The sequence below is a fragment of the Coenobita brevimanus genome, chromosome 98 (assembly GCF_032717465.1).
Source record: "Coenobita brevimanus isolate Jiangsu-jjx chromosome 98, ASM3271746v2, whole genome shotgun sequence".
NCBI lineage: Eukaryota > Metazoa > Arthropoda > Malacostraca > Decapoda > Coenobitidae > Coenobita > Coenobita brevimanus.
The window spans coordinates 39,146,171-39,173,003 of NC_137051.1; the positions used below are offsets into that span (position 1 = coordinate 39,146,171).

At 44.1% G+C, this 26,833-nt stretch overlaps 1 protein-coding gene across 1 annotated transcript in view; it reads left to right on the forward strand.

Annotated features, from left to right (window-relative positions):
* Positions 1–26,833, forward strand: part of LOC145414272 (transforming growth factor-beta receptor-associated protein 1-like) — a 95,159-nt gene that overhangs the window by 35,075 nt on the left and 33,251 nt on the right. Inside the window, exons 8-10 of the mRNA XM_080283876.1 lie at positions 6,213–6,407; positions 13,185–13,373; positions 13,712–13,866. Of these exons, the coding sequence (XP_080140002.1) occupies positions 6,213–6,407; positions 13,185–13,373; positions 13,712–13,866 (539 nt within the window). The remainder of the gene's footprint in view (positions 1–6,212; positions 6,408–13,184; positions 13,374–13,711; positions 13,867–26,833) is intronic.

Here is a 26,833-nt window from a genome sequence, read left to right on the forward strand (position 1 = left end):
AACAAAGCAGTAAGACCAAACCAGATTTCAAACATCCAGTTATGATTCACAGGTATACATGGCGAGTGATGAGAAGGGTGGGTGGTGAACTGAATGAAAGGAAGGCAATGATTGATTATGTGTGTGTGGATGAAAGGATGCGAAGATGTGTAATGGATGCAAGAGTGTATAGAGGGTGGGGGAGTGGACTTTCTGACCACTACTTGGTGATGGCCAGAATTAAAGTTCAAGTAAGTTGGAGGAATAGAAGAAGGGAAAGACGAGAGGAAGGAGTAGTTGCAAGGAGAGTGGAAAGGTTACAAGAGGATGAGAAAAAGGCAGAGTATAAGAGAGAAGTGGAGGAACGATTGGGCAAATATGAATTGGAGCAGATGGGAGACGTGGAAGGTGTGTGTAGAATATTTACAGAAGAAATATGTGCAGCATGTGATGTGGTGTGTGGAAGGAAGAGAAGACAGAGGGGGGTGCAAGGAACAGCGTGGTGGACTGAAGAGGTGAAACAGGCTGTGGCACAAAAGAAGAAAGCATACAATGAATGGATGAGAAATAGGGGCGTGGAAGAGGTTGAGAGGCGGAAGAGAGAGTTACATGTAGAAAGGAAGAGAGAGGTGAAAAGATTAGTAAGAGAGAGTAAGAAGAGAGTGGATGAGGAATTTGGAAGAAATTTGAGTGTAAAGTGGAGGGACCGTAAGAAAATGTTCTGGAAAGAGGTGAAAAGAGTAAGACAGGGTGGAAGTGAAGTTAGCAGGGGAGTGAAAGATAAAAATGGTAGATTACTAGTGGAGAAGGGAGAAAAAGTGAGCAGATGGAGAGAACACTTTAAGGAATTGTTGAACGTAGAGGATGGAAGTAATGCGAGTATAAGTGGCTGGGGAATGGCTGGGAGAAGGAGGGAGGTGAGAAGACAGGAAGAAATCAGTAGGATAGAAGTTGTGGAAGCAATGAAGAAAGTTAAATCAGGGAAAGCCCCAGGAATTGATGGAGTGTGTGGTGAAATGCTGAAGCATGGGGAGAGATAGTAGTAGAATGGATGTGGAAGATGTGCAGATTGGCCTGGGAGGAAGGTAGAGTCTCGGAGGATTGGAAGTCAGGTATAATTATTCCCTTGTACAAAGGAAAAGGGGAAAAAGAAGTGTGTGGTAACCATAGGGGCATTTGTCTTCTTAGTATAATAGGAAAAGTGTATGGTAGGATACTTATTGACAGAGTTAGAGAAGGAACAGAGAAATTAGTTGGAGAAGAACAGGGAGGCTTTAGGAAGGGAAGAGGTTGTGTAGATCAGATATTCATTCTCAGATCTTTAGTGGAAAAGTTTCTAGAGAAGGGAAAGAAGTTGTATGCGGCATTCATGGATTTGGAGAAAGCATATGACAGGGTGGATAGACAAGGATTGTGGAAAGTGTTAAGAATATATGGAGTAGATGGAAAGTTGTTGAATGCTGTGAAGAGTATGTACGATGGTGCGAAGGCTGCAGTGCGTGTGGATGGTGAACTAAGTGAATTTTTCTCTTTGAAGGTTGGGTTGAAACAGGGATGTGTCATGTCTCCATGGTTGTTCAATCTGTACATGGATGGGGTAATAAAAGAGGTACAAGGTAGGGTAGTGGATGTTGGAGTGGCCCTGGTGAGAGAGGATGGTGTTTGGAAACTCCCTGTACTGTTGTTTGCAGATGATACTGTGTTGTTGAGTGAAGACGAAGGGGAGCTGCAAGGCTTGGTGGATGAGTTTGAGAGAGTGTGTAAGAAACGGAATCTAAAAGTGAATGTAGGGAAGAGTAAAGTGATGGTCTTTGAGAGAGGTGAAGTCAGTGAATGTACAGCGAGGTTGGATGGTGAGGAATTGGAAAATGTGGGTACGTTTAAGTACTTGGGTAGTGTGATGAGTAAAGATGGAGGTTTGGAGGGTGAAGTGCTTGAAAGGGTACACCAGGGAAGAAAGGTTGCTGGTTCCTTGAAAGCAGTGATAAGAAACAGGGAAGTGAGCATGGAAGTGAAAAAGTTACTACATGACAGTATTGTGATACCAACTCTAACGTACGGAAGTGAAGCTTGGACGTTGTTGGAAGGACACAAGTCAAGAGTGAGAGCAGTGGAAATGAGTTATTTAAGAGGAGCCTGTGGAGTCACATGGAGGGACAGGCTGACGAATGAGGATATAAAGGAGCGTTGTGGTGTTGATGTGGATGTGATAGGAAGCGTTATGAGGAACACACTGAGGTGGTTTGGCCATGTGGAGAGGATGGAGGGTGAAAGACTGACGAAGAGAGTATATGTGAGTGAGGTGGAGGGGGAAAGAGGGAGGGGGAGGCCGAGGATGAGATGGAGGGATGGGGTGGAGAGGTATATGAGAGAGGGGGGTGTGAGCTGGGAGCAGGGGAGTGAAATGGCGGGGGACAGGGCGACTTGGAGGCGATTTGTTTGTGGCCACCCCAAATGGGATTGAGGCGTCTGGCAATAGATAGATAGATAGACAGTTATTACACCTTTGCCCTCTGGCAATGACTGCCCTTGCTGAAATTTTCAGCTTCTGAACTTGCAACCAAACCCTCTTATCTGGAAGAGAGCAACCATTATCCCCATACTCCTACCAGGAAAATCTTTCAGCAGTCTCACATCATATAGACCAAAATCACATTGTCCAAAGTATTATTCATATTGTATCATTATAAAGGCTCCAACATGCTTGCATGTGTCGGCCTTGATCACCTAATGGTGACTTTCCATGTTGCTAGATCTTTGACAGCCTCTTTTTTCACACGCTTATCCCTCAGGTCACACTCTACGGCCCCATCCCAGGTCTTTTAAGGTCTGTCTCTCGCACCCCTGCCCTCGACGTTCACACTTCTCACCTTTCCCATCCAGTTGTCATCCTTCATCCTCCCAACATGCCCAGACCATCTCATTCTACCTCTGCTCAACACAGCACAAGTACCTTCAAGTCCCATCATACCTCTCAGCTGTTCAACTCATGGAAACATTAATATTTATGAACATCAGTTACAACACCCCCCACATGCCTCTGTCCAGTTCCCAACATGGATTCTGACTTAAACACTGAACCACTACCTACCTGTCCAAGTTAACCCAGCTCATCCTAGATGGCTTCAAAAAGAAGCAACCACCACTAGGAGCATTAGACATAAACAAAGCTTTTTACACAGTACCCAAACATACTCTGATAAGCAAAATCATAGACACAGATTTGGAGGAAATACATAGCTGCCAAGCTTTCTCTCAGGCACACAAGCTTAAGCACTGTACTAGAACCAGAGTTAGCATATTGTACTGTCCAACAACATGCCATAGGGCTCAGTCCTTTCACTTTTTTTTTTCTTTCTTTTTCCCACAACCATCCAACCCTCTCTGCCCCAGTAGCAGTACATTCCCATGCAGACAACTTGGCAATAGCTTCACAACAGAGAGTGAAAGGGAGGTGGAGGAAAGATTTAGGTAGTGGAGAGATCCTATCAGGCACAAAGGCTTGAGATAAAGCAGGTAAAACAAAGGTAATGGTATCTAGGGTTGGTGGCGATGGTGATACCCTCAAAGAGGAGGGAAAGTGGCCATGTGCGGTTTGCCACAAGGACGTGGGAAGTAACTCCATTTTGTGAAGTGTTTATGATAAGTGGGTGCATAACAGAAGTCATGGTATTAGGGGTGGTCTGCTCAGTAATGCAGATTTCTTACGTGCAGTATGTTGGGAGAGCAGATGGAGATTGTCAGGCGTGATAGGATTTATCTTGCTGGTGAGTCTCTTGAGTGTGTGCAGAAGGGTTTTGTTATTTGGGAGATATGTTATGTGCTGGAAGTGGGGCTGGAGCTAGCTTTGTGGCTAGAGTAAGAAGTGGTTGGAAGAAGTTCAGGGAACTGTTGCCTCTCCTGAGATTGTGAGGGCTCTTCCTCAGTGCAAAGGGATCTTTGTATGCGATATGTGTTGGAGTGTAGAGTTGTATGGTAATGAGACCTGGGCAGTAAAGCAAGAGGATAGTCACAGGCTTATATGTACAGAAATGTCAATAAGTAGGTGGCTGTGCAATGTGTCCATGAATGTGAGGCATGGGGGGCCTAGGTTTACAAGGGAAGAGTTAAGAGTGAGGATGAGACTGGAGTGTATTGGTGTTGTGATGAGGAGGGGTAGATTGAGATGGTTTGGCCACGTGAAGAGGAAGGAGGATGACTATTGGGTGCGGAAAGTGAGAAGTGTGAACGTTGGGGGTCGGGTTGCAAGAGGCAGACCAAAAATGACCTGGGACAGCATCATCGACTGTGATCTCAGGGATGAGGGACTGAATAGGGAGGCTGCTAGAGATCAAGCAGCATGGAGAGCCACCATTAGGTGATCAAGGTCAGTGCATACAAGCATGTCGCAGCCTTTATAGATGAATGAATTAATGAAAGAACTCCCAAACTCAAGAAGCAGCAGCCCAGCCCTGTTGTACCTACACTCTCTAGAACACTCACTAAAGCAAAACACTTTGCTGGCTTGGGAGCTCACATCATAAGGGTGGCAGTATAGGGGAAGCATAGAATAAAACGAAAATGTCTAGCTTTTGGCAATCAGTTTCATGCTGTGTAGGAGAGACATCTGTAGATTAAGGGGACAAGAAACATACTCAGCTAACCCCATTATCCTGAGGATTTTTTTTTCAACTTATGTTCAGGTTAAAAGTAGATCATTTTAATTAGCTAGGAGAGATACGCTCATGCTGAAGGAGTTAACATATTGATGTGACCGAGTCAGGATTGAGACTAGTAGAAAAGGAGCTGTTTACTCCTAAAGTCCTAATTGCATCAGTTGATGTGCTTTGAGTTTTATGCCAAAATGCCTAATCGCATCAATTGAGTGGGGACTATAAAAATCTGCAGAGAGCTTCCTCCGCCCCAAGTATGATGTACATGGCTTCAGGCCAATGAGAACTCACCCCTGAGGTGGTGTGAGGGGGGATCGGACCAACCCGGGCAGTGGGGGGCACCCCCCCTCTGGGCTGCCTCTGTGCCACCCTATACTCCACTCTCTCACTCCCTCCTTGTCCCCCATCACCCTCCCACCCCTCCATGCACCTGCATCTCTCCTCCCACCACCACCTGTGTCCCTTTCCACCCACTCTCGCCCCTCCTCTCACCCTGCTAGCCTTGTGTCTCCCCTGAACCCCACCCCATCCCTCCCGCCTTGTCCCTCACTACCCTCCCACAGCCTACAGACCCCTGAGAGGTAGCAGGCCACCAAGATGTTACAGAACACACTGAAGTGCTTTCCTTTCATGCTGAAAGTTGGTAATTTTTCCAACCCCCATACCTATAGGCCTACTCCCCACAGCCTAGTAATCTTGCCACACCTCCATACACTTGTTTTAATGGTTGGTGCGACAGAACACTTTGAAATGACATGTTTCAATTTGAAAAATATGTAGTTATCAAAATTTTCACATTTTAGAGTGTATTCGAGGGGTAGCTATTATAAACTTTTTTTAACTTTGACACGCAATTGTGCGGTAACCATTAGGCCTATGGGGATGCGGATTGCGTTGTCAGGTGTGTAAATTCTTCCTCTTTAGCCAAAACACAATCGTTTTGCCCTTGGTGATAGTTGCCAAAACACCCCCGAATTGCAGTTGTGGGAGGTACCCTGCCTGAAATAATTGCGGTCTTTAGGGGTAAATGGCTGGGTGTGGGTTGCTGAGATTGGAGGGGATAGTAGACAGTTACAAGAGATGTGTAATAGAGAAGTATGTTAATAAAAGGGTTGAAAAGATTGTGCCTAGTTTGTATGGTCACTTAGAGGGTGATGAAAAAGGTATATTGGGAGTTAGCTGGAGGACAGGAGGAAGTGGAAGGATAAATACAAATGATTGAAAGCCATGCATATAAGAAGATGCACATGACAAGGCTTGCATTCCTTGTTTTTTTTTTTTTTAACACTTGATTATGATGGAATTTTTTTTTGTTTAGCCATGCTACAACCTCAGGGCATTCCTCAATGTAGAAAAGACTTTTTGAACTGGAGGGGTCTGATATAATTTTCATTAACCACATCACAACTTGATATCTCCCATAAAGTGAATGCCACCTCATATAGTAATGAGAAATAGGGTGGATATAGTGATGCACCTTGCCACATAAGCAAAATAATGCAAAATATTACTTGATTCTCTTGTGCTGTACTTACTTGGTGTTTTCTTAATAATCGTTTCCCTTTCCCGACCAACCTTAAGGCTTTGATGGAAAGTGAACGGGTTGAGGAGGCGGTGGAGCTTGCAGAACACACAGGTGCTGTTGGCATGAGCCAGGAGCAGTACCACCACCTGTGCCGCACACTTAGTCAGAGGGCCGGCTTTGTCAGGCTGGCACACGGCGATTTTACTCAGGCTCACCAGTACTTTACTAGAGGAGCTGTCGATGTCAGAGAGGTATGTTGCATGCTGCCTGTCTTTTTTGTTTTTTCCCAACATCATCAGCTGCATATTATTTTCTGTTGCTCACAAGGTGGGCTTGAGTGGTTTGATATCAATGTTGGCATGAAACAGTGATGTGTGATGTTCTATGGCTCTTCAATGTAAGCGTTTATGGATGGGGTAAAGAAAGGGGTAAAACGTATTGTTACGGGAAGTGGGGTGAGGATGGTAGTGAACTGTAAAGGGTGGAATATTGCAAAGCTGATGTATGTGAATGATGCTGCATTGCTTGCTAAGAGTGAACAAGAGTTCTGCAGCTTGTTTCAGAGTTTGTTGTTGTCTGTGAGTGTCATGTTTTGAAAGTAAATGTTGCTAAGAGTAAAAGAGGAGGAGGCTGTAGCATGGCATGAACAGGGTGGTACTCCCGAGGGGAATGGGAATGCTGGTGATAGGGAGAGCTGGAGCTCCTGTTTCACTAGCTATCTAACCATCCCCCTTTGTTGACCTTTTCAGTGTGACAGTAATATGGAGAGTAGACCAGCATACTCTCCCAAACATTTCCTCTATCTATCTTATGCACTACACCACATGCACTTTACATTTCACAGAACGTATCCCACTACGTTACAGGGGTTGGCGCCAGCAAGGGCATTCGGCCAGAAAACTTTGCCCCCGTTACCTAGTGGCGGACTTCTGTGGGGAGGTGTGATGGGGTTCCGCTGGCATAGATATGGGTCCAGGACAAGATGGGGCTCGAGCCTGTGCTAGAGGGTACAGGGCATTGCGGTTCCCAGGCTGCCACTTCCACCCAATAGAGAGGGGCCTGAACCTGGGAGTAGCGCCGCAGGAGGCTGCCCTGTCAGTGGGTGTATAATGGCGGGACAGTTGCAGTGCCAAGGCACGCTTGGAGGGTGTCCCTGCAGCTGTCCTGGCAGGGTGCCCAGAGCCCACTACCACTGCCACTGGTAAGCTGGTGGGCTAGGGGTCCCAGATCCAATGCCTGGACCTGGGACTGTGCAGTGAGTGGGGCCTGTGGTATTTCTATCCCCCTTTATTAATACTGACTATGACAAAGTACCAGAATCAGTTTCAAGGCAAGCCTGAGGACAGTAAATCACTCAGGAGGATGAGGGTGGGTTCATGGAATGTGGGAAGTTTGAGGGGAAGAGCAGGGGAAGTCGTTGAGGCATTCAGTAGGAGGTGGGTGGATGTGGCATGTTTGCAGGAAGTCTGGTACAGGGGTGGATCAGCCAGAAAGATTGTTGGGAAGGACTGTTACTATAAGTTGTTTTGGCAGGGGAGGACAGACGGATATGGGGGTGTTGGTGTGATGGTTACGGAGAAATGGGTGGAATATGTCATGAATGTTATGAGAGTAAGCGATAGGATATTGGTAGTGAAAATTCCGTTCGGTAGAAAGATAACTGCAATTATGTCGGCATATGCTCCACAGGTAGGATTGGATGAAGTAGAGAAAGATAGATTTTGGAATGATTTAATTCGAGCATTAGGTATTATGCGAGATGTTGAGATAGTGGTTTTGGGAGGGGACTTAAATGGTCATATACTGTAGATGAAGCAGCACAAGGTTATGGAGGAGTACATGGGGGATGTGCGTATGGTATAAGGAATGCGGAAGGGGGAAAGGACACTCAAGTTTGGGGAGGCAACGGACATGATTGTGTGCGACACATATTTTAGGAAGAGAGAGAGTAGGTTAATTACGTATGAGTCTGGGGGAAATAGCAGTCAGATAGCTTATTTTCTGGTTAACAGTGCTGATAGGAGGTTAGTGAGGGATGTTAAAGTTATAGAATGTGGGGAGTGTGTGCAGCAGCACAGACTATTGATTTGTGATATGGTACTTAAAGAACAAGTGATGAAAAAGAGGACTTATGTACCTAAGTGGAAAATATGGAAGCTGGAAAACTAAGTAGTAAGGGATGCCTTCGAGATGAGGAGAGTGGTGGCTGAACAGGGAGTCATAGACAGAGGTGTTAATGAACAGTACAGAGCCCTCAAGAACAATCTCTTGAGAGTTACTGATGTAATATGCAGTTGGACAAGAGGACCACCAAGACATAAAGTAACTTGGTGGTGGGATGAGGGTGTAGAAGCTGCAGTCAAGGAGAAAAGAAGGCTTTTCCTGGAATGGAAGAAGGGTGGTAGCAAGGAGGAATACTTGGCTGCCAAGTGTAGGGCTAGAAGAGAGGTATACAGGGCGAAGTCTGAGTCACAGAGACTTTTACTTGATAACCTAAATCATGGGGAAAGGAAAAATATGATATTTAAGGTGGCAAATCAGATGAAGAGGGATAATCAGGATATTATAGGTGAGCAGTGTGTGAAGAATGATGAAGGAAGGGTAGTGGTGAACAGTGAGGATATTAAAGATGCATGGAGAGAGCATTATAGCCGGTTTTTGAATGAGGACTTTGACCGGGACAGGGAGGGTTTGGAGCCAGCAGATCCAGTGTCTGGCCCTTGGCCTTTGATTGATGCTGCTACTGTGAGTGAGGCAATAGGCAGGATGAAGGTGGATAAGGCAGCAGGTGTATCTGGGTTGACTGCCAAAATGGTGAAGGCCTCAGGAGATATAGGGGTGAGGTTAGTTACTGACCTGATAAGTATGATTATTTATGAGTGTGTTGTCTTAGATGATTGGCTGAAGAGTGTAACTGTAAATGTGTATAAAGGGAAGGGTGATGCCCTGGAAAGAGGAAATTATAGAAGTATAAAGCTTTTAGATCAGATAATGAAGGTAATGGAGAGAGTTCTAGAAGGTATGATTAGTGAAAGAGTGAATATTGATGAGATGCTGTTTGGGTTTATGCCAGGCAGGGGGACCACTGATGCCATATTCATTGTTCAACAGCTTCAGGATAAATATATTGGTAGGAGAAGGGATCTTTATTTTGTTTTTGTTGATTTGGAAAAGGCCTTTGACAGAGTCCCTAGAGAGGTGGTGAAGTGGGCAATGAGAAAGCTTGGCTTGGAGGAGTGGCTGGTTAGGGTGGTTATGGCTATGTATGTGGGTGTTCGCACCCAGGCAAGAGTGAATGGAGATTTGAGTGATGAGTTTTCCGTGAACGTTGGTGTGCATCAGGGGTCAGTTTTGAGTCTCATGTTGTTTATCATGGTTCTTGAAGCCCTCTCACGTGACTTCAGAAACGAACTCCCATGGGAGATGTTGTATGCTTATGATTTGGTGTTGACTGCAGAGTAGGAAAGGGAGGCGGAGGAAAGGTTTAGGAAGTGGAGAGATGGTACTGGGCACAATGGTTTAAGGGTAAATGCAGATAAAACAAAAGTGATGATATCTAGGGTTGGTGGCAGTACTGTCAAAGACGCAGGAGAGTGGCCATGTGCAGTTTGCCACAAGGGCGTGGGAAGTAATTCCATCTTGTGCGGAGTTTGTGATAAATGGGTGCACAAGAGATGTAGTGGTATCAGAGGAAGACTGTGAGATAATGCTGATTTTATGTGCACAGCGTGTCGGGGAGAGCAGGTGGAAATTGTCAGGCGTGAAAGGATTGAACTTGCTTGTGAGTCTCTTGAGTGTGTGGAAGAGTTTTGTTATTTGGGAGACATGTTGTGTGCTGGAGGTGGGGCTGGAGCTAGCTCTGTAGCTAGGGTGAGAAGTGGTTGGAAGAAGTTCAGGCAGCTGTTACTTCTCGATATTGAGAGGACTCTCCCTACGTGCTAAGGGGTCTTTGTATGCAGCATGTGTTAGGAGTGTAATGTTGTATGGTAGTGAGACCTGGGCAGTAAAGGAGGAGGATATTCACTGGCTCAGACGTACAGAAATGAGAATGATTACGTGGATGTATAGTGCATCCCTGCATGTAAGGTCTGGGGGGACTGGGTTTACGATGGAAGAGTTGAGAGGTAGGATGGGACTGGAGTGTATTGGTGCTGTGATGAGGAGAGGTAGTTTGAGATGGTTGGGGCATGTGGAGAGAATGGGAGATGATAATTGGGTGAGGAAGGTGAGAAGTGTTAATATTGGGGGTGGAGTTATGAGGGATAGACCGAGAGAGACATGGGACAAGGTCATTAAGTGTGACCTCAGGGTTAAGGGACTGAACAGGGAGGCTAATAGATCATGTAGCATGGAGAGCCACCATTAAGTGACCAAGGCCGATGCATACAGGCATGTTGGAGCCTTTAAAAACAAAATGAAACGAACATGTTTGTTGAAAGGAAAAGTTACTTTCAGTGTGATGTGATGATGAATGGAGAGAGACTTGAATTAGTGCGGGAGTTGTTATTGTTGTTGAGCCTGAGTAATGCATGGCCTAGAAAATGCCATCAACTGCAGGTAAGCAACTGCCCCAATGGGGTCATTCCATAAGTTCTCTATGTCATTAATGTTGTGTCTGCATCTTATTGGGGCATGTGCTGTGCAGTGCTCTATTATGTGGGTTATGCTGTGTGAACCTGTTCTACTAGAGGGGCACATGTCATCTGTGATTCCACCCAACCCAAATCTAAACCGGTAACTGGGGAAGGGTTGACAATGTCCTGATCTAAACCCAAGTAGGTGTACTCAGTGAGCTGTGTTTATGGGTACCTGCATTGGATGGATACTAGAAGGGGGGGGACAGCATAGCATTCTGATCAAGGTGTTGTATTCCCCTGCACATGAAATGGGAATCTAAGTGTCTTATCATTGCTACTGTTGGAGTGACCGAAGGTTAGATGTTGAAAAGGGACTGTTAATGTTTGTGTGATGATTGTATTTTGTGTCTGGTTGTGTTGTGTGGCTCCGTCATGTATGACAGAGGTGTTGCATGTTAGCACAGCCTGCTGTATAGAACTGTTTGTCTCTTATGACAAGAAATTCTCCATCAGGGAGGACTCTGGTTTCAAAGTGCGAGTGAGCTGTGAGAGTGATATTGGTACAGCCATTGATGTGTAGAGGATTGCTCTTTATGGCCTGCAAGGTGTTGTAGTGGATGTTAGATAGGATGGGGACTCATGCTGGGAAGGCATTGGACAGCAATGATCTGTTGTATTGTTTGTAGAGTAGGGAGAGTGTTTTTTGTTGTTGCCCAAAGTCTGTCCCTGTAATTGTGTTGAGTCTTGGTGTGTACTGCTTCTTGATGTTTTGTATGTGGTCCTTGAAGATGAATCTAGCGTCAAATGATAATCCAGGGATCTCAGTGGACAGGCACAGTGTTGAGTGTGGATGTTAGAGGTGTACCTGTGCTCTTGCTTGTTGATTATGATGAGTATAGTGGTGGATTTGACCAGAGTGATCATCAGCCTGTTATACTCGGTCCATGCTTGAAGTGTGTTGAGGAAGTCTTGTTGCAGTGCGCAGGATGTGTCTGTGATGTGGTATGAGATTGTTGTAGTAATGTTATCTGCATATGAGAGTTTCAGTATAAGTACTTAGATGTAGTAAAATAAGTGAAGTATGTGAGTGAAGGAATTGGAAAGTTTTACTGTACATTACCATTTTAAACTACCGAACAGTACTGTACAACATGTTGTCGTGTGTCTATCTGTTTGTCTATAGGCCCAGGCCATAATCCCATGAGGGGTGGCCGTTTGACTTTCAGTTCGTTGTTTTATGGGGAAGGGCACTAACCTTCCACCAACTCACTTGTTGACATGTAGGGAATATGTATAGGTTGGTTTTGACATGTAGGGAATATGTATAGGTTGGTTTATGTTACCACCTAGCATTGTAAATGATTTCCTGGCTTACAGAAAACCATTAGGCTTGGCATATAATGTAAAGCTACCTGAAAATGACAGGAAAGATGGGAGAAATAGGAAGGGAGGAGGGCAGACACAGAAAAAAAATGATAAAGATGAAGGAAGAAGTACTACATCAGGTGAGTAGATGATGGTCACCACCCCTTACCACCAACATATGGTTGCATAACCAAGAATATAAATGAACTTCTATAAATCTTTTTTGTTATCTGCCAGATAAAGTTGGTAAGGCTCAAGTGGGGGTTCTCTTTTAGGGAAACTGATCGTGTGTCTTAGGTACATTATTTCTGCTCCACAATCAAATGCCATTACATGTTCTCATTTTACCACTATTGCTCTGGGACTGTATGTTCTGCAAGGCAGTGCAAGCCATTCAATTTTTATTTGCCATTCATAGACAGTATTATTCACCCTGTAGGTGTGGACACAGGTACTCTGTCTCTTCAGTGGGTTAAGAGTTTTTGGCTCTTCATCTTCACACAAAGTTGCCTACAGTTCATCTTTGGAACATCCTTTATTAGTGTCTCCTTTGATAAAAAATAAAAATAAAAAATAAAGTTGTTTGCCAAATCCAACCATGTCTCACAGACTTAGAGAAATGGATATGCCCATCACATTGCAGCCTTGCCTGAGGCTTGGACTTCCTTCTCCTCATTTCACCCTGTGTTGGCACAAAAGAATACCAATATCTCTCTTAGGAGAGTATTTATATTATCTTGACCATTCCTTTCCAAGAACAGAGCCATGTATCTGAAACCACTATGGCATCAAGTTCAGGGCACAGACAGTTCAATGGAAACTGTGGGAGAAGTTTCTTTGCCTTTTATGGACTTTGCAGAGTTGTGAACACCCTAGCCTCAGTGTTTTAAAGCCTGAAATGAGTTCCTCATCCCACAAAATGACAGGAGTACTCACAGAGTAAAATTATTTATTATCTTTATAGATGTTTCTATGTCTTAAGAAGTGCAAGCTTAAAAGAGGATATGTTATCATTAGCTTATCTCAGTATTCAAGAAAAATATATTTTTGACCCTGCAAAAACGTTATTTAATTTGTATTTTTAAGGTGATCAGCTTGTTTCCTGGGTTGCTGCCGGCCAGTGTTGAATTCATGAGGAGTCAGCCACCTCTGCACCACCTGGCAGATATCTCTCAGGCCATGCAGGGAGACCAGGCTAAGATACTTGAGGCCAAAGATTTCCTCCTTAATTACCTCCTACACACCAGACACCATGACCCCCACTCCTTCAGAATGGTCAGTCTAGATTTTTTTTTTTTTTTTTTTTTTTTTTTTTTTTTAACCCCCATTGATTAAATTCCCGACCTCTGACAGAAGACCTCCGGACTACTTTGTATAACTCTCTCCCTACACCTATTTTTTTTTTGCTTAGTCTCTTACCTATTACAGTAATTGCAGATGTCCCTCATCCATTTAGCCTGAAGTCCTTTTTAAAAGTTTGTGAACTTAAGAAGTTAATAGTAATTATGATCCTTTTTTTTTTTTAGGTGATCTATATACTTATACATAACTTATTATGTTGTCATAAAATGTTACTCAAAGGATATTCAGTGTGTTGTCCTTGCTGACTGCAGGAAGTTGACACTGCAATTATCAAGCTGGAGGCAGAGAAAAAGTCCAGTGATCTGTTGTTATTCCTGGAGTGTGGAGATATTGCATGCAACATCCCTGAGTGTGCTGCCTGGCTCCAGGACCACCACCAGTACTCTGCTGTTGCTAAATTGTACAGGTGAGGAAGTAGTATTCAGTATATCTTGTAGCAGTTTTGTATAATCCTCTCTATTAGCCTAGCTTTAGACCATTACACCCCAAAGGGTTAACATAGGATTGATTCATTGTTTTAACTATATCTTTGATATAGGTTTACTGTATCAGATAGAGCCAGGATTCCAGGGGGTTGAATGATGAGCGAATGGAAGCGTGGCCATTTGAATTAGGTAAACTTGGGTTGTCTGGACATCGCTACTCCTCACCCAGCCCTAGGGTGGGGATGGAGGTCTGGGTGTTGGTGATGATGATGATGATGATGATGATAATAAAATTAGCATCACTTTAAGGTTAACAGTTTCTACCATCAGTGTTTGTTAACATGCAATTGACTTACCAGTATTGTTTTAACCATGTCCTTTGTGTAGTATGTATTTGTTTTTAAGAACAGAGTCACTTGAAGTTAAATAGTATCTACTAGTATTTTTTAATTAGGTACCTGATTAGTAACAGCTTATTAAATTTTTTACTGTTAGTATGGCATGTTTTAGGTTAAACCCTCCATTTATAGGCTTGAAGGTTTTCATGCCTGAAAAACACTCCAGTCTGTATCATCATGTCTAGATTAAACCCCCTTATCAGGTAATTTTAATTTCTTCATGGGAAAGAAACAATAGTCAGTTTTAGTTGATAAAATTGGCCAGGTACTGTACTTAAAATACCTTCAAAGTGAACCGCCCCAGTCAGCATAAGGTTCTTGTAATCAAGTTTAATGCGCAACTCTACATGTGTTGTTGTCGGTGCCATTCCTTCAACTACAATTTGCCTCAAAAGGTAAGGAGGGACATGAAGGACAAAGGATAGCCAAATACAGTAAGTGGGATGGATGTAAAAGGCGCTAAATTGTTCATGCTAGCCAGTGTAGGGTTTTACTTTAAACCAGACAGTTTAATTACCACTCAAGATTTAGTTCCTAGAAAGTTGAGAGTTCCAGTTGATGGAGAAGCTTCACGGCCAAAGGATCATGTCTTCTCAAACCATCCAGGTAAAACAGTAGGCTTCATCATCATCATCATCCATCCAGACTTTTTTTTTTTTTTTTTTTTCATCTATGAATGGGGTGAATCACGGTCCAGAGAGCAATAAAAACCCTGATAGGGGAAGTTAACCAAAAGTCTGCCGGTTTAACTGGGTCACCCTCTACATTCATTCATTCACCATCACGCCTCTGGAATCCTGACTCCACCTCACAGGCATAAACATCCACCTTTACATACTTCCTACTGTCCCTCAGCTAGAGTTGGTCTGCCAGGTATCACTTCACTGGGAAATATAGGGGTACCAGACCCTTGTCACGCACTCCTTTGTACAAAATTCTTCAAACCAGCTGAATCCACTGTCAGCTCCCAAGCCTTATCACCCTCCAGTTTGCAAAATACTGAGCAGCACAACAGTTAAATCTGAGTGGCCGATGTTGTTTCAGTGAAAATGAGATGGTTTATCCATTGCTTTTTGTGAACCCAAAATGGGTAACTCCATTGTGTTTGTATTGTAATGACTGGCTTGCACACATCTAGTTAGTAGATGGATGGCTACCATAAACCTGGGAGATACTACCATGAGAATGAAATGTAGCTGCAAGCTTTGGTAGCTAGTCTCACAGTTATTACTCGTAGGCAGAAAATTCAGCCACATGTTGTCACCCAGATCTTCTGAATGGCTGTACTCATATATAGAGTCAGTGTCCAAGATGAAAGCTTACATTGTTGCAAGTCTAATTAGTTTATTTCAAAAATCTTTTTTCCCAACAGCTCTCAACAACTGTTGGGGAGTACAGTAGTTAGTTTTGACACTTGGTTTAGCATCCACTCAGTAAAACATCAGCTGTACCATGGCCAACCCCAAGACAGGGATTCCATAAGAGGTGTCATAACATGTTGTCATTTTTGTACATGTATGCATGTACAGTATGTATGCACATACCTGACATGGGTGTGCACACCTATTATGCGCATTCAAGTTGGGTTTAATGGATCCTGAAGAGCAACTGATCCTTAGGGCCAAGGAACATACAAAGTGTAGTGTGCGTTTTTGTGTGGTGAGAAGTCTATCTATCCATTGCCAGACGCCTGAATCCCGTTCGGGGTGGCCACAAACAAATCGCCTCCACGTTGCCTTGTCCGCCGCCATTTCACTGCCCCACTCCCAACTCACATCCCCCTCTCTCATATACCTCTCCACTCCATCCCTCCATCTCATCCTCGGCCTCCCCCTCCCTCTTCTCCCCTCCACCTCACTCATATACACTCTCTTCATCAGTCTTTCACCCTCCATCCTCTCCACACGGCCAAACCACCTCAGTGTATTCCTCCTAACGCTTCTTATCACATCCACATCCACACCACAATGCTCCTTTATATCCTCATTTGTCAGCCTGTCTCTTCATGTGACTCCACAGGCTCCTCTTAAATAACTCATTTCCACTGCTCGCACTCTTGTGTCCTTCCAACAACGTCCAAGCTTCACTTCCATACGTTTGAATTGGTATCACAATACTGTCATGTAGTAACTTTTTCACTTCCATGCTCACTTCCATGCTTCTTATCACTGCTTTCAAGGAACCAGCAACCTTTCTTCCCTGCTGTACCCTTTCAAGCACTTCACCATCCAAACTTCCATCCTTACTCATCACACTACCCAAGTACATAAACATACTCACATTTTCCAATTCCTCACCATCCAACCTCGCTATACATTCACTGACTTCACCTCTCTCAAAGACCATCACTTTACTCTTCCCTGCATTCACCTTTAGATTCCGTTTCCTACACACTCTCCCAAACTCATCCACCAAGCTTTGCAGCTCTCCTTCAACTTCACTCAACAACATAGTATCATCTGCAAACAACAGTACAGGGAGTTTCCAAACACTACCCTCTCTCACCAGGGCCACTCCAACATCCACTACCCTACGTTGTACCTCTTTTATTACCCCATCCATGTACAGATTGAACAACCATGGAGAAATGACACATCCCTGTTTCAACCTTCAAAGAGAATAATTCACTCAGTTCACCATCCACACGCACTGCAGCCTTAGCACCATCATGCATACTCTTCACAGCATTCAACAACTTCCCATCTACTCCATATGCTGTATTCTTAATCTATCTATCGCCAGACGCCTCAATCCCGTTTGGGGTGGCCACAAACAATTCGCCTCCAAGTCTCCCTGTCCCCCGCCATTTCACTGCCCTGCTCCCAACTCACACCCCCCTCTCTCATATACCTCTCCACCCCATCCCTCCATCTCATCCTCGGCCTCCCCCTCCCTCTTCCCCCCTCCACCTCACTCACATACACTCTCTTCGTCAGTCTTTCACCCTCCATCCTCTCCACATGGCCAAACCACCTCAGTGTGTTCCTCATAACGCTTCCTATTACATCCACATCCACACCACAACGCTCCTTTGTATCCTCATTCGTCAGCCTCTCTCTCCATGTGACTCCACAGGCTCCTCTTAAATAACTCATTTCCACTGCTTTCACTCTTGACTTGTGTCCTTCCAACAACGTCCAAGCTTCACTTCCATACGTTAGAGTTGGTATCACAATACTGTCAGGTAGTAACTTTTTCACTTCCATGCTCACTTCCCTGTTTCTTATCACTGCTTTCAAAGAATCAGCAACCTTTCTTCCCTGCTGTACCCTTTCAAGCATTTCACCCTCCAAACCTCCATCCTTACTCATCACACAACCCAAGTACTTAAATGTACTCACATTTTCCAATTCCTCACCATCCAACCTCGCTGTACATTCACTGACTTCACCTCTCTCAAAGACCATCACTTTACTTTTCCCTACATTCACCTTTAGATTCCGTTTCTTACACACTCTCCCAACTCATCCACCAAGCCTTGCAGCTCCCCTTCGTCTTCACTCAACAGCACAGTATCATCTGCAAACAACAGTACAGGGAGTTTCCAAACACTACCCTCTCTCACCAGGGTCACTCCAATATCCACTACCCTACCTTGTACCTCTTTTATTACCCCATCCATGTACAGATTGAACAACCATGGAAACATGACACATCCCTGTTTCAACCCAACCTTCAAAGAGAAAAATTCCCTCAGTTCACCATCCACATGCACTGCAGCCTTAGCACCATCATACATACTCTTCACAGCATTCAACAACTTCCCATCTACTCCATATATTCTTAATATACTTTCCACAATCCTTGTCTGTCGACCCTGTTATATGCTTTCTCCAAATCCATGAAAGCTGCATACAGCTTCTTTCCCTTCTCTAGAAACTTTTCCACTAAAAATCTAGGAATGAATATCTGATCTACACAACCTCTTCCCTTCCTAAAGCCTCCCTGTTCTTCTCCAACTAATTCCTCTGTTCTTTCTCTAACTCTGTCAGTGAGTATCCTACCATACACTTTTCCTTTTATACTAAGAAGACAAATGCCCCTATGATTACCACACACTTCTTTTTCCCCTTTTCCTTTGTACAAGGGAATAATTATACCTGACTTCCAATCCTCCGGGACTCTACCTTCCTCCCAGGCCAATCTGCACATCTTCCACATCCATTCTACTACTATATCTCCCCCATGTTTCAGCATTTCACCACACACTTCATCAGTTCCTGGGGCTTTCCCCAAATTGACTTTCTTCATTGCATCCATAACTTCTATCTTACTGATTTCTTCTTGTCTTCTCACCTCCCTCCTTCTCCCAGCCATTCCCCAGTAACTTATACTCACATTACTTCCATCGTCTATGTTCAACAATTCCTTAAAGTGTTCTCTCCATCTGCTCACTTTTTCTCCCTTCTCCACTAGTAATCTACCATTTTTATCTTTCACTCCCGTGCTAACTTCAGTTCCACCCCGTCTTACTTTCTTCACCTCTTTTCAGAACATTTTCTTACAGTCCCTCCACTTTACACTCAAATTCCTTCCAAAATACAAAAATGTATTTTTCTTTTATTTTCATGTCATTTTTGTTTATGCCTGTATTTATTCATAATCATATATGGAGTGTGTGGTGAAATGCTGAAGCATGGGGGAGAGATAGTAGTAGAATGGATGTGGAAGATGTGCAGATTGGCCTGGGAGGAAGGTAGAGTCCCGGAGGATTGGAAGTCAGGCATAATTATTCCCTTGTACAAAGGAAAAGGGGAAAAAGAAGTGTGTGGTAATCATACGGGCATTTGTCTTCTTAGTATAATAGGAAAAGTGTATGGTAGGATACTTATAGACAAAGTTAGAGAAAGAACAGAGAAATTAGTTGGAGAAGAACAGGGAGGCTTTAGGAAGGGAAGAGGTTGTGTAGATCAGATATTCATTCTTAGATCTTTAGTGGAAAAGTTTCTAGAGAAGGGAAAGAAGTTGTATGCGGCTTCATGGATTTGGAGAAAGCATATGACAGGGTGGATAGACAAGGATTGTGGAAAGTGTTAAGAATATATGGAGTAGATGGGAAGTTGTTGAATGCTGTGAAGAGTATGTACGATGGTGTGAAGGCTGCAGTGCGTGTGGATGGTGAACTAAGTGAATTTTTCTCTTTGAAAGTTGGTTTGAAACAGGGATGTGTCATGTCTCCATGGTTGTTCAATCTGTACATGGATGGGGTAATAAAAGAGGTACAAGGTACGGTAGTGGATGTTGGAGTGGCCCTGGTGAGAGAGGATAGTGTTTGGAAACACCCTGTACTGTTGTTTGCAGATGATACTGTGTTGTTGAGTGAAGACGAAGGGGAGCTGCAAGGCTTGGTGGATGAGTTTGAGAGAGTGTGTAAGAAACAGAATCTAAAGGTGAATGTAGGAAAGAGTAAAGTGATGGTCTTTGAGAGAGGTGAAGTTAGTGAATGTACAGCGAGGTTGGATGGTGAGGTATTGGAAAATGTGAGTACGTTTAAGTACTTGGGTAGTGTGATGAGTAAGGATGGAGGTTTGGAGGGTGAAGTGCTTGAAAGGGTACAGCAGGGAAGAAAGGTTGCTGGTTCTTTGAAAGCAGTGATAAGAAACAGGGAAGTGAGCATGGAAGTGAAAAAGTTACTACATGACAGTATTGTGATACCAACTCTAATGTACGGAAGTGAAGCTTGGACATTGATGGAAGGACATAAGTCAAGAGTGAGAGCAGTGGAAATGAGTTATTTAAGAGGAGCCTGTGGAGTCACGTGGAGAGACAGGCTGACGAATGAGGATATAAAGGAGCGTTGTGGTGTGGATGTGGATGTGATAGGAAGCGTTATGAGGAACACACTAAGGTGGTTTGGCCATGTGGAGAGGATGGAGGGTGAAAGACTGACAAAGAGAGTGTATGTGAGTGAGGTGGAGGGGGGAAGAGGGAGGGGGAGGCCGAGGATGAGATGGAGGAATGGGGTGGAGAGGTATATGAGAGAGGGGGGTGTGAGTTGGGAGCAGGGCAGTGAAATGGCAGGGGACAGGGCGACTTGGAGGCGATTTGTTTGTGGCCACCCCAAACGGGATTGAGGCATCTGGCAATAGATAGATAGATAGATATATGGGGTGCTTGTGTGTGTTTTGCAAGGGAGGAGAAAGATGATATTTTCATCTGGTTCAAGATAATGGGTGTAGTTGTGAGTGTTTAAGCACGGCCATGCATGAAAAATGCGAAAATCCACTCATCTGAACTGATTGATGGAATGTATGGGAGTGTTGTGTATGTCAGTCTCAAGACATTCAAAACATTAGTTCATGTCCCAAAAATTTTCGCCGTTTTTTTTATAAGCCGTGCTCAAATGACACCAGTGGCCATGCTACAGTAAGTCATTTGAGGTCGGTGGCCATGGAGGGGTAGACTGTAGCACCAGTGCAGGGCAGTATTCATAAGGTGGATGGAAAGCTGATGACTGGGAGAGCTGGAGCTTCCGTTTCATCAGCCCTCGGGACTAGTTCCTCACCATTCCCCTTTGCTGAACTTTTTCATTGTTTCAGTAACACAGAGAGTAGGCCAGCATGCTCTCCAGTACAAGTTTCTCTAACTGTCAGCACCAGTCTACATGCACAGTACACACTACACTTCCATTTCAAAATTTAAAAAAAATGAAAAATGGCACACCCATACCATGCCTCAGAGTCCCTGGGGGAGGGGGGACCATGAATACCCCCACCATCCGCCCCTCTCCCGGTGATGACCCTTTGAGCTGCCTGGATCCACTCACTGTCTGACCCACTTCTTCCTTTCTCCAACATGCGCGGCCTTTCCTCTAACTTTCTATCTGTCAAACACCACCTCTCCGTCTCTAAACCTCACCTCCTCTTCCCTACCGAGACTCAGCTGTCTGAGGCAACTGACAGCAAACCTTTTTCTGTATCCTCCTACTTTATACTCATTTCAAAACTTCAAAACAAAAGGTGGATGTTGTGAATATGTACGCAACGACCTATCTTGCTCTCGTGTTCCTGAACTTGATTCTTCTGAATTCTCTACTCTCTGGCTTCGACTCTCCTGTCATTCTCTGACTGAATATATGTGTGCTGTTTACTTATCTCCTAATTTTACTATCAAAAGTTCCTTGACTATCTTACTTCTACAATGGAACACATTCTATCCATTTCTCCTTTCTCTGAAATCTCCATTCTAGGAGATTTCAGTGTTCACCACCACCTTTGGCTCTCCTCTCCTTTCACTGATTCACCTGGTAAACAGGCCTTCATCTTTTCGGTCTTAATGACCTATTGCAGCTTGTACAGCACCCTACCCGTATCCCTGACGGCCTTGGAGAGAGCTCCAACATACTTGACCTCTTCCGTACAACTAATCCTTCTGCTTACACTGTTAATCTTTTCTCTCCATTGGGGTCCGCCGATCATAACCTTATCACCTTAACCTGTCCTATTGCTCCGGTGCAGCCTGTGGACCCTCCAGGGAAACGTCATCTGTTTCACTTTGGAGCTGCAGATTGGGAGGTTCTCAGGCAGTACTTCTTTGATTTCCCTGGAATGATTATTGCTTCCATGGCCGAGAGCCATCTGAGTGTGCCTTGCGCATTGCGGAGGTTATTCTCTCGGGCATGGAAGCGTGCATTCCTTTCTCATATCCTTTGACTAATGCAAGAAAGCCTTGGTTTAATCATGCTTGTTCTAATGCTGTCCACAACGAGGAGAGAGCCTATAAAAGGTACCGGAGCCAACCCACCCCTGAATCACATCTTTTTTTATGTTTCTGCCCCGAATCGTGCTAAGTCTGTTCTTCGCATTGCTAAAAATAATTTCATTCATACTAAATGCTCTCAACTCTCCAATTCGAATTCTTCTCGCTCCTTCCGGCACCTTGCCAAAACCCTTTCTAACAACTTTACCTCATCATCCTTCCCTCCTCTTTCCTACTCTGATGGCCCTGTAGCTATTTCTTCTACTGATAAAGCAGATCTCTTCACTCTGACTTTCTCCTCCAATTCCACCTTAGACGATTCCGGTGCTGTTCCTCCATCACTTCCCCCCCCTCTGACTTCCTCATGGCTGACATTAAAATTTCTTCAGTTGATGTATTTTCTGCCATCACTGGCCTCAGTACTCACAAGGCATATGGGCCTGATGGGGTCCCTCCTGTTGTTCTCAAGAACTGTGCTTCTGTGCTTACACCCTGCCTAGGCAAACTTTCGCCTTTGTCTGTCAATTTGTACCTTTCCTTCATGCTGGAAGTTTGCTCTCATTCAGCCAGTCTCAAAGAAGGGTGACCATTCCCAACCCTCCAACTATCATCCAATTGCTTTAACGTCCTGTATTTCAAAAGTTTTCGAGTCAATTCTCAATAGAAAAATTTTAAGGCATCTTTCCTATCACAACCTTCTTTCCGATCGTCAGTACAGGTTGCGTCAGGGACGCTCCACTGGCGATCTTCTCCCCTACCTTTCAGACTCCTGGTCATCCTCCTTTCGGGACTTTGGCGAAAGGTTTGCCATTGCACTTGACATCTCAAAGGCTTTCAATCGAGTCTGGCATAAATCTTTAATTTCCAAACTGCCCTCCTACGATTTCTATCCTTCCATCTGTGCCTTCATCACTAGCTTCCTTTCTGGTCGTTCTATAGCCGCTGTTGTAGACGGCCATCGTTCTTCTCCTAGATCTATCAACAGTGGTGTTCCTCAGGGCTCTGTCCTATCACCAACTCTCTTCCTTTTATTCATCAATGATCTTCTAAGCTGAACATCTAACCCTATCCACTCATACGCTGATGACTCTACCCTTCACCTTTCCATTCGGTTCCCGCAACACCCATCTCAACAGTTACTTCAACAAACAAGGGATGAGGCTATGGCACACCTACTGTCTGACTTGGCTCATATCTCTGACTGGGGTAAAAATAATATGGTTGTTTTTAATGCATCTAAGACTCAGTTCTTACACCTATTAACCTGACAAAATCTTCCACAGGTATACCCACTAATGTTTAATAATATTCAGCTTAATCCTGCATCATCCTTGAACATGCTTGGGGTTTCATTTACTCGGGACTTATCTTGGAAAGATCATATTACATCTCTTGTAAAATCTGCTTCCAAGAGATTGGGCGTGCTAAGCCGACTCTGCTTTTTCATTACCCCTGCACAATTGTTGACTCTATACAGGGGTTTTATCCGCCCCTGTGTGGAGTACAACTCTCATGTGTGGGGAGGCTCCCCACATACAGCTCTTCTCAATAGGGTAGAGTCAAAGGCTTTTCGTCTCATTAACTCTCCTCCTCTTACTGACTCCCTTCAACCTCTGTCTATTCGCTGCACTGTTGCATCTTTATGTCTTTTCTATTGCTATTTTAATGGTCACTGCTCCTCTGAACTGTCTGCTTGCATTCCTCCACCTCTACGACGGGCGTGTAGCACCCATCTGGCAGCAAACTCTCATCCCTTTTCTGTCCAACTCTCTAATGCAAGAGTTAACCGTTACTCCCAGTCTTTCATTTATGCAACAGGTCAGCTCTGGAACTGTCTCCCTCTGTCTGTATTTCCTGCTGCCTATGATCTCCAGTCTTTCAAACGCAGTGTGTCCAGGCATCTCAAAATGATCGGATCTTGAATTTGGCTCTCTATTGTATTTTGTTTTTTCTCTTGGAGGGAACTGTTACTGCGGGCTCATGGCCTTTGGTTCCTTCTTCCTCGCATTTAAAAAAAAAAAAAAAAAAAAAACCTTTCGCCTTTGTCTTTCAACCTGTACCTTTCCTTCATGCTGGAAGTTTGCTCTCATTCAGCCAGTCCGAAAGAAGGTGGCCATTCCCAACCCTCCAACTATCATCCAAGTGCTTTAACATCCTGTGTCTCAAAAGTTTTTGAGTCTATTCTTGACAGAAAAATTTTAAAGCATCTCTTCTATCACAACCTTCTTTCTGATCGTCAGTACGGGTTCCGTCAGGGACGCTTCACTGGCGATTCTTTCACCTACGTTTCAGACTCCTGGTCATTCTCCCTTTGGGACTTTGGTGACAGCTTTGCCATTGCACTTGACATCTCAAAGGCTTTCGATCGAGCCTGGCATAAATCTTTAATTTCCAAACTGCCCTCTTACGGTTTCTATCCTTCTATCTGTGCCTTCATCTCTAGCTTCCTTTCTGGTCGTTCTGCAGCTACTGTTGTAGATGGCCATCATTCTTCTCCTAGATCTGTCAACAGTGGTCTTCCTCAGGGCTCTGTCCTATCACCAATTCTCTTCCTTTTACTCATCAGTGATCTTCTAAGCTGTATATCTAATCCTATCCACTCGTACGCTGATGATTCCATCCTTCGCCTTTCCATTCGGTTCCCGCAGCGTCCATCTCAACAGTTACTTTAACAAACAAGGAATGAGGCTATGGCACACCTAATGTCTGACTTGGCTCATATCTCTGACTGGAGTAAAATTAATCCTGTTGTTTTTAATGCATCAAAGACCCAGTTTTTACACCTATCAACCTGACACAATCTTCCACAGGAGTACCCAATATCCAGCTCAATCCTGCATCATCCTTGAATGTGCTTGGGGTTTCATTCACACGAGACTTATCTTGGAAAGATCATATTGCATCTCGTGTAAAATCTGCTTCCAAGAGATTAGGTGTGCTAAGCCAACTCCATGCCTTCTTTACCCCTGCATGGTTGTTGACTTTATACACGGATTTTATTTGCCCGTTTAGAGTACAACTCTCGTGTGGGGAGGCTCCCCACATACAGCTCTTCTCAATAGGGTGGAGTCAAAAGCTGTTCGTCTCATCAACTCTCCTCCTCTCACTGGCTCCCTTCAGCCTCTGTCTCTTCGTTGCACTGTTGCATCTTTATCTCTCTTCTGTCGCTACTTCCATGTTCACTGCTCCTCTGAACTGTCCGCTTGCATCCCTCCACATCTACAACGGGGGTGTAGCACCCATCTGACGACAAACTTTCATCCCTTTACTGTCCAACTTTCTAATGCAAGAGTTAACCATTACTCCCAGTCCTTCATTTATGCAACAGGTCAACTCTGGAACTGTCTCCCTCTATCTGTATTTCCCACTTCCTATGACCTCCAGTCTTTCAAATGCAGTGTGTCCAGGCATCTCAAAATGAATGGATCTTGAATTTAGCTCTCTTTTGTATTGTTTTTGTTTTATTCTTGGAAGGGACATTTTCCAGGCTCAGCCTTTGGTTCCTTCTTCCTCACATTTAAAAAAAAAAAAAAAAGTGTGCTGATGGGGGAAATTTAACTCAGGCCAGGAGAATGGTTGCTGTGTAACCAAAATTATCAGATTTGGCCCTCAGGAAAAATAATAGGAGTGTGCAGCTAGTGGAGAAGGGAGAAAAATTGAGCAGATGGAGAGAACACTTTAAGGAATTGTTGAACATAGAGGATGGAAGTAATGCGAGTATAAGTGCCTGGGGAATGGCTGGGAGAAGGAGGGAGGTGAGAAGACAGGAAGAAATCAATAGGATAGAAGTTGTGGAAGCAATGAAGAAAGGCAAATTGGGGAAAGCCCCAGGAATTGATGGAGTGTGTGGTGAAATGCTGATGCACGGGGAAGAGATAGTAGTAGAATGGATGTGGAAGATGTGCAGATTGGCCTGAAAGGAAGGTAAAGTCCCAGAGGATTGGAAGTCAGGTATAATTATTCCCTTGTACAAAGGAAAAGGGGAAACAGAAGTGTGTGGTAATCATAGGGGTATTTGTCTTCTTAGTGTAATAGGAAAAGTGTATGGTAGAATACTTATTGAGAGAGTTAGGGAAATAACAGAGAAATTAGTTGGAGAAGAACAGGGAGGCTTTAGGAAGGGAAGAGGTTGTGTAAATCAGATATTCACTCTTTGATCTTTAGTGCAAAAGTTTCTAGAGAAGGGAAAGAAGTTGTATGCAGCCTTCATGGATTTGGAGAAAGCATATGACAGGGTGGATAGACAAGGATTGTGGAAAGTATTAAGAATATATGGAGTAGATGGGAAGTTGTTGCATGCTGTGAAGAGTATGTATGATGGTGCTATGGCTGCAGTGCATGTAGATGGTGACCTGAATGAATTTTTCTCTCTGAAGGTTGGGTTGAAAAAGGGATGTGTCATGTCTCCATGGTTGTTCAATCTGTACATGGATGGGGTAATAAAAGAGATACAAGGTAGGGCAGTGGATGTTGGAGTGGCCCTAATGACAGAGGGTAGTGTTTAGAAACTCCCTGTACTGTTGTTTGCAGATGATACTGTGTTGTTAAGTGAAGACAAAAGGGAGCTGCAAGGCTTGGTGGATGAGTTTGGGAGAGTGTGTAAGAAATGGAATCTAAAGGTGAATGTAGGGAAGAGTAAAGTGATGGTCTTTGAGAGAGGTGAAGTCAGTGAATGTACAGTGAGGTTGTATGGTGAGGAAATGAAAAATGTGAGTACGTTTAAGTGCTTGGGTAGTGTGATGAGTAAGGATGGAAGTTTGGAGGGTGAAGTGCTTGAAAGGGTGCAACAAGGAAGAAAGGTTGCTGATTCCTTGAAAGCAGTGATAAGAAACAGGGAAGTGAGCATGAAAGT